We start from the raw sequence: 7,833 nt of genomic DNA, 5'->3' as shown, positions 1-7,833 counted from the left end.
TTTCTGCTTATAATGTAGTCCTGCTCAATATTACGCTTTAAATCTAAATGAGTTCGTTGCTTGAGCCTGAATCCATCAAGTACTTTGTTGCACTAACTTGCCATTGATTTGCTGTCCTAGCATAAACATCATGCCAGTTCGTATACTAAGCACATCACCCGCAGCGAAGCGCGGGCAGCAGTGGCTAGTGATAATGTAAGGCATGCATTCTTCAAACACTATATCTTTATGTCGTCGATCATAAATAAAAATAAAAAATAATCAGTACATTCTATTATTAGATACTTCACATACATGATACATTTGGTCAAAAAGACAGCCACACACTTGGCAGCAGGTGTGGTGCTCACGAGCCGTGAAAGTGCAGACGACTTGCCTCCAACGGCATGACTTCGGTGGTCTGCCGGACACAAGAAAGTGGGACCCGACTCATCATCTCTGTATATAATACAGTACTTCTTATGTATATTGCATATATATATATATATATACATACGCAGAATCATGCGGAACTGATCACGGATCTTTAAATTTGCTGGCCGGGGACGGCACGCACCGCCGGCTTACGATTTGTCCAATTCTCGTGTGTGCTTCGCCTTCGTAACCGCCGTCCCTCTGGCCTCCACCTTTCGCCACGGCCACTTGATCAGCCAATCGCTAGTGCGGAGAACGCGAGGAGGGGAGATTGTCGATCGAGGCCATCACCTTGCTGCATTCGGAGACGCAGGTCGAAGGATTCACGGGCTGACGGCCCACGGTTTCTCTCTCCTCTCGCCTTGACTGCATGCGTAGATACGCGCGCGGTGATCGTGATCCCTCCGCGGCTCCGCCCCTCCGTCACACCTGTGTCTCGTCTTGGCCTCTCCTCTCTCGGCTCTCACGTGCAAACCTAGGCGCGCCGGCGCCGGCGTGCTCCTAGCGCTAGCGTGAGTGCACGGCCAAAGCGAGGGACCCGGCGCGCGGGCGGTGGCGCGGACGAATCGGGCCGGCAGGCGGGCAGCGGAAGGCGGCGCCGTCGTCCTTGTGTGGGGGCAGGACAGCACACGGTGCCCGTGCTTGACGTACGGGGCAACAGAGGCAGCAGGAGGAGGGATAACGGGAGCGCGGCAGGCCGGCAGTGGCCGCATCACGCGGCATGCCGGGCGCCGGCAAGGCAGCAACCCAGCAGGTTAGTTGCAAAATCCCCACGGCATTTCCCCATTACACGCCCCAAATCGATTCAATTGTTGTAGAATTGTATGATATAAGGATGACCTAGATTGCATCCTTAGTTTTTTGTATTTGCATATTGCATCCCCCTAACTTTTGTTAAGTGTCCAACAACTTGTAGTGTAGGTTGACATTCACATGCTAGCTAGCATCGGTGAACTCATATATAGATACGAGAGGTGAGGTTAAACCGAAGGGTCATTAGTTAGGTATTTTGATTTTCACTTGCGTTATGGTTGTTGTTCAAAAAACCGTGGAATTGAAATATTGTTCATATCATTCGTTTTATCATTTACTTTTGTCATCTGTCAAAACATGACTCACTGTGGGTGATTTAGGGGCTTAAATGTTGGCCCTTGCTAGGCATGATAATTTACTAGTTGCGCCACTGGTTCTATGGCCTCTATATATGTATGACAATTGACACCTAGGTTCTGCCGTGCCTTTTATATATTCTTCTTCCATTTTGGATCATCATCTTCAGAGCATTGATCAAGGGGCTTGACACTAACTATTGTTGTGTTAACAAGAATTTACCAAATCTATTACCTAGATTCATTTGATGGACCAACCAGCGGACATATTTATTATTTCAAATGTCAATGTCCTACTTCTCTTGACTGTTTGTTTGTTTATATGCAGCATTTTGCTTCAACAGCTTGCTAATACTACTATATGATGCTTATTAAGGAGTGAATCCCATAATAGAGATATGGGTTCCCTCACTGACATTGGAGTTTCTGCGGGACTAAACATACTATCTGCAGTGGGTTTCCTTCTTGCATTTGCTGTTCTCAGGATACAGCCTATTAACGATCGGGTATACTTTCCAAAATGGTACCTTAAAGGGACAAGAAGCAGCCCAAGGCAATTGGGAACTGCTTTCTCGAAGTTTGTGAATGCAGATTTGTCAACATATATCAGGTTTCTAAACTGGATGCCTGCAGCACTGAAAATGCCAGAACCTGAACTTATTGAGCATGCGGGACTTGACTCTGCTGTATATGTCCGCATTTATCTTCTTGGGTGAGCATGATATTCGTCTTTCTCAATTTTAACATTGCACGATTGTTTTTAGTTTTATTTCTTTAAAGTTAAAAAATAATTAGTTAGACTGCCAGCTTGATGTTAGAACATGATCATTTGACTTGTTGGAACATATATATACACTGTAAAATCAATATATTTATAGCATTAGTACATTATATTTTCTAATGCTGAATTATGTTCTTCATTTGCAGTTTGAAAATATTTGTGCCAATTGCGCTGCTAGCATTTTCTGTTCTAGTTCCTGTCAATTGGACTAGTGGAACATTGGAAAATGAAAAGGGACTAAGCTATGACGAAATTGACAAGCTTTCAATATCAAATCTAGGAAAAGGTTCAAAAAGGTGTGATCTAATTCTACTACTTGCTTATGATATGTGATGTTTAGTGCATCTTGCATTGCTACAATTGAGTGTGCCCCCCTTTTTATCGAGACAGTTTTGTGCTACATGATACACTGCATTTCCAGCCTGTTCGCTTGAGCTTATCAACCATTCAGTAGTGTTTTTCTGCCATGGCTTATTAGCCGATATCTAATATCCATTTTCTTAGTCTTATTGGAGATTAGCATAGAGTCTTAATTAGAAGACAAAAAATATTGACTGCAATTGTAAGATTATGATCAAAAGAAACACAATCATTTCATTTCTGATATGTTCAATTTTTTTACAAGCATCTGTGCATTTATGTAGTTGAGGATTGGCATATCTTTCATTTCTCCTATTACTTCACATAGTCCGATAAATTTTCTATTTTTTTGTCTTTTTGAGGAAAGAGATATATCTACTGAATTCTTGAACTATTTTCATAGGTTTTGGGCACACATAGCAATGTCCTATGTGTTTACATTTTGGACGTTCTTTGTGTTGTATCACGAGTATAAGGTTGTGACAACGATGAGATTGCGCTTCCTTGCTAATCAAAATCGTCGACCTGATCAATACACAGTAAATGTTCTATCCTTACAATTTCAGTAAACGTGTTAGTTTTACTATATTTATTTGTTAAGTCCGCGTCCTATTCAATGAAAACATTATGTATTTTAGGAAACTTGTTGAACTGTAAAGTTTCCTAATTGCCATTCCTAAGTCCTAACCCTTTTCCTATTTATTTAGGTTCTTGTGCGAAATGTACCTCCAGACCCAGATGAATCAGTTAGTGAGCACGTTGAGCATTTCTTTGCTGTGAATCACCGTGATCATTACCTTAGTCACCAGGTTCTAACTTTCATTTGATTATGTATACTGTACTGTACTACTGTCATGATGATTTATATGATCAGGCAATTAGAAAATAAATAAATAAATAAATAAATAAATAATTGTTTATATTTCATTTTTTTTCTTTGATTGTACTTAACTCTTCAACTCATGTAGAAAAAGTTGCTTCTTTTCCCGTCTTGTTCTTTTCTGAAAAAGAGATCACATGTCCATTCAAGTTCAAATTTTGCTTCCAAGTAACTTTATAAATCTGGTCAACAGATTGTATACAATGCAAATCACCTTTCTGGCTTGGTTGAGACGAAAAAGGGCCTGCAAAACTGGTTAATCTACTACGAAAACAAGCATGCTAAAAACCCTGCAAAAAGGCCAAAAATAAAGGTACAACTTCTCTATTTCAGACATTCTCTTGCACTGAACGACTTTTGTCATCTAAAATGCTATTTCAATGGATTCATAAAAGATTGCAAGTGGTATGACTCAGTAAATTTCTTACAGACAGGACTGTGGGGTCTTTGGGGACAAAGAGTGGATGCTATAGAATACTACCAAAAAGAAATTGAGAATTTATGTAAACAGGTATACTAAAGCAACAATCACCTCTTCATCAGTTGATACTATCGTCAGACTGTCAGGAACCCTCCTTGCGTCCTTCAATTCTACAACCAATTTACTTGATACCACTTATAGTACTCGTTGCTTCCTTCAATTCTATAACCAATTTACTTGATACCATTTATACAACATTTTCACATGCATCGCAGGAGGACGAGGAGAGGCAAAAGGTGATCACTGATCCAAACTATATCATGCCAGCAGCATTTGTGTCTTTCAAAACACAGTGGGGGGCTGCGGTTTGTGCTCAAACACAGCAGACAAGTAACCCGACTGTGTGGTTAACTGACTGGGCTCCAGAACCTCGTGATGTTTTCTGGGCTAATCTTGCAATCCCTTTTGTTGAGCTCTCGGTTAGGAGGCTTACTGTAGCTGTTGCCTTCTTCTTTCTGACCTTTTTCTTCATGATTCCAATTGCTATTGTCCAATCCTTGGCAAACGTAGATGATCTCGAGAAGGTGCTTCCTTTCTTGAAACCTATAATAGAAAGGTGAGTGTTAGTATTTGTTAGTTTACAGTTTAGTATCATGAACATGCATTTTTGGCATGCTATTTTACAAGTAGGTTTCAGTTAATCCTACCATCTTGCAACTTAACTATTGTCACACTGACTTCCAGCGACTCATCAATATGGTGTCCTGTTTTTGCCACAACAGTGGGCATATTTTAAAATAAGATGGTCAAAGTTTGAAATTTATTATTAGGCATCAGTTTAAAGAGCTTTTGAGCTTTAGCAGAGCCTCTTATGCAGATTTTGTGATTTTTTGCTAAATCATTTGACTCAATGCTTGTTTGGGTAGCTTTTGCTTCTACATAGTTAGCTTTGGCTACCACTTCTAGGAAGCAGATTGGACCTAACCTTATTAGTATTAATAAATTATTAAGTTATAATCACATTCTACCTTTAGTTGCAAATATGGTATCTTGAATTATTGAATGATGCAATTATGTTCGCTTGAAGAAAATATTGTTTGTCGATTTACAAAAGTGCATTACTGGTTGCAGTTACCAAGATTTTCCTTGAAATGCATAATACATAAAATCCGACACCTTTTTGTATGGTAAATTGTTTGCAAGATAATTGTTGTCTAATGGATCTAAATTCTATCGTGCAATGTCATGCAGAAATTCCCTTCAGGCAGTTATCCAAGGCTTCTTGCCAGGAATCGTATTGAAAATCTTTCTTATACTTCTCCCAACAATTCTAATGGCCATGAGCAAGATTGAAGGACACACGTCGCTCTCTGGATTGGACAGGAGAACAGCAATGAAGTACTACATTTTCCTTTTCGTAAATGTGTTCTTGGGGAGTGTAATAACTGGAACAGCATTCCAACAACTAGACAACTTCATCCATCAGTCCGCTAATAAGTACGCTGAATTAAAAAATCATTTCTTGCATTATGATAGTTTTGGTCCAATTTGCTATTTACCTAACAAATGCATTATCTAATTATATGTCATTTTCACTTGTGTCACCTCAAGAATTCCAGAGGTTATTGGAGAGTCCATTCCTATGAAGGCAACATTTTTCATGACATACATAATGGTTGATGGCTGGTCTGGTATAGCTGCTGAAGTTCTTCGGTTGAAGCCATTAGTCATATTCCATATAAAGAATGCTTTCTTGGTCAGAACAGAGCATGACCGCGAGCAGGCCATGGATCCTGGAAGCCTGGATTTTTACAACTCAGAACCACGATTACAGCTGTATTTTCTGCTTGGGCTTGTATATGCAGTTGTCACACCAATGCTTCTTCCCTTCATCATAGTGTTTTTCAGCCTTGCATATCTTGTTTTCAGACACCAGGTACAACTATGTTTCAGTTTAAATCACCATTATGTTTGTTGGAATCTTATTCACATCCCGTAGAGAATACCGACTTTTGATTACAACTTTGCCAATATTTTGATTTGATACTCCAAAGTACCATGCTCTATTATCGATCTTCTCTTACATGGGTCCCTAACATAAATTTCCCTTTTTTGCAAGATAATTAATGTATATAGTCAGCGCTACGAAAGTGGTGCACAATTCTGGCCTGATGTGCACATGCGACTAATCATAGCACTGATAGTATCACAAATCCTCCTACTGGGACTCCTGAGTACACAGGAAGCAGAGAAGTCCACTGTTGCCCTTCTCCCACTTCCTGTCCTCTCCATTTGGTTCCACCATGTTTGCAAGGGCCGGTTTGAGCCAGCGTTTGTGAAGTTCCCCTTGCAGGTAAGACCAAAATATTAGCTCACAAATATATCCGAATAGTGTCATAATAAATCAATTTAAGCTATAGTAGTACGGGAAGCATTTGAAAAATGGGACCCATTCTGACATAAGTTGCCATATATTTGGCAGGATGCTATGGTAAAGGACACATTGGAACTGGCGCGTGATCCGACTTTAAATTTGAGAGAGTATCTAAAGGGTGCTTATGTGCATCCAGTCTTCCAGAAAAATGATATATATAAGGTTGTGGCCATGGACGAGGAAGAGAAGAACCCCATCGTTGTGACAAAGCGGCAGTCTCGCATGAACACACCAGGGGGAAGCAAACTCAATTCCAGTTCTGGTGGTACCAACGAAGGGGAATTCAGTCGGATGCTTCCTACCTAAAGCCTGATTCTTTCATGAGCAAATATAATTTTTTGGCCCAGTAATCTTGTAAATGTTTGGAGAAAATGGAAATACAAAAAGAGGCAGGCTGTATTATATATAATCTACAATTTGTCAATTTCATTAGTATATCAGGACAATTTGAGCAATTAAGAACCGGAACTTCATCCAAAGTTGACGTAACTCTTCCCCTGACTTTAGCTAAACAATTCTGATGCTGGAATAACACTGAAAATATTCTTGGAATATTCGGATACTTTCTAAACTTGAGCAAACATGACCTTGGCCATCAGAATACGTCATTTTTGTTGGATCCAATTAATCAGAAAAACAAATTTACATTTAATTTTTGTTTCTTTGTAAATTTAATACTCCTATATTCCTTAAAGAAACGGTGCAAAAGGCAGAAACAAAAGCCGACGAAAGGATTAGTAATTCTGTAATAGATTATACTGCGGGTCCCGTGCAAAGTTAAAAAAACTGAAACTTGTGTATGTTTAGACAAATATGAATTATTTCCAATATAATACACTTTGTACATTTCAATACCTCGATAATATCCTTTCTTACAAAAAAACAAATGATCAATTCCTCGTACATACACACACGCTTGCAATTAATGAAGCTATCTTACCGGTTACAACCAGCGATGAGACTTCGTAATTTACTCGATACTGCAGATTTAGAGAGACTACCTTCCAGGCATCGTTTCAAACAGCTAACTGCAACCAAAGACTTTTTTCCTCTTTACAGAGACAATCAATCAAACAACTGTCGGCGATGTCATTGGGAGCAATACCTTTCTCAATCATCTCATGAAGCAGGATTGATAGGTGCAACCGTACAAGCTCGTGCCCGTTCTTAAAAAAACCAAAAAAAAACATGCAAGCTTCTAGTTAGACTGACCATTTTTTTGTGACTTTAGTTAGACTGACCATTGTGTTGGCTTCCTTAGACCATTGCCCCCTTCGTGATGAAACATTTCCCTTGCTCCACTTCTGTAAAAACCAACAGAAACGCGTCCACCATGAGAACCCAACGAGGCTGCAAAAACCAAGCAGCCGCCACCAAACAGAAGAGACAATGTCACATTGTCACCTTCTTCTTCTGCTTGACACCGCCAGACTT

General features: G+C 39.8%; 1 protein-coding gene across 1 annotated transcript; it reads left to right on the top strand.

Annotated features, from left to right (window-relative positions):
• LOC8077140 (CSC1-like protein At4g02900) lies at window positions 523-6,895 on the top strand. The gene is made up of 12 exons (XM_002441085.2): window positions 523-1,168; window positions 1,852-2,235; window positions 2,451-2,600; window positions 3,068-3,203; window positions 3,372-3,473; window positions 3,738-3,857; window positions 3,975-4,055; window positions 4,241-4,581; window positions 5,217-5,462; window positions 5,577-5,901; window positions 6,085-6,318; window positions 6,448-6,895. Exons 2-12 carry the CDS (start codon window positions 1,922-1,924, stop codon window positions 6,703-6,705), a joined length of 2,307 nt encoding a protein of 768 aa, XP_002441130.1. The 5' UTR covers window positions 523-1,168; window positions 1,852-1,921; the 3' UTR covers window positions 6,706-6,895.

Source organism: Sorghum bicolor, chromosome 9 (genome assembly GCF_000003195.3).
Source record: "Sorghum bicolor cultivar BTx623 chromosome 9, Sorghum_bicolor_NCBIv3, whole genome shotgun sequence".
Taxonomy (NCBI): domain Eukaryota; kingdom Viridiplantae; phylum Streptophyta; class Magnoliopsida; order Poales; family Poaceae; genus Sorghum; species Sorghum bicolor.
Note: the sequence above shows the minus strand (reverse complement) of the source record. Positions and strands in the feature narration are given on the sequence as shown.

Bases quoted from the DNA above. Each gene is read 5' to 3' on its own strand.
- LOC8077140 (XM_002441085.2), top strand. From the start codon at position 1,922: ATGGGTTCCCTCACTGACATTGGAGTTTCTGCGGGACTAAACATACTA. The intron at 4,056-4,240 runs GTATACTAAAGC...CATGCATCGCAG, and splicing joins TTGAGAATTTATGTAAACAG to GAGGACGAGGAGAGGCAAAA. The intron at 5,463-5,576 runs GTACGCTGAATT...TGTCACCTCAAG, and splicing joins ATCCATCAGTCCGCTAATAA to AATTCCAGAGGTTATTGGAG.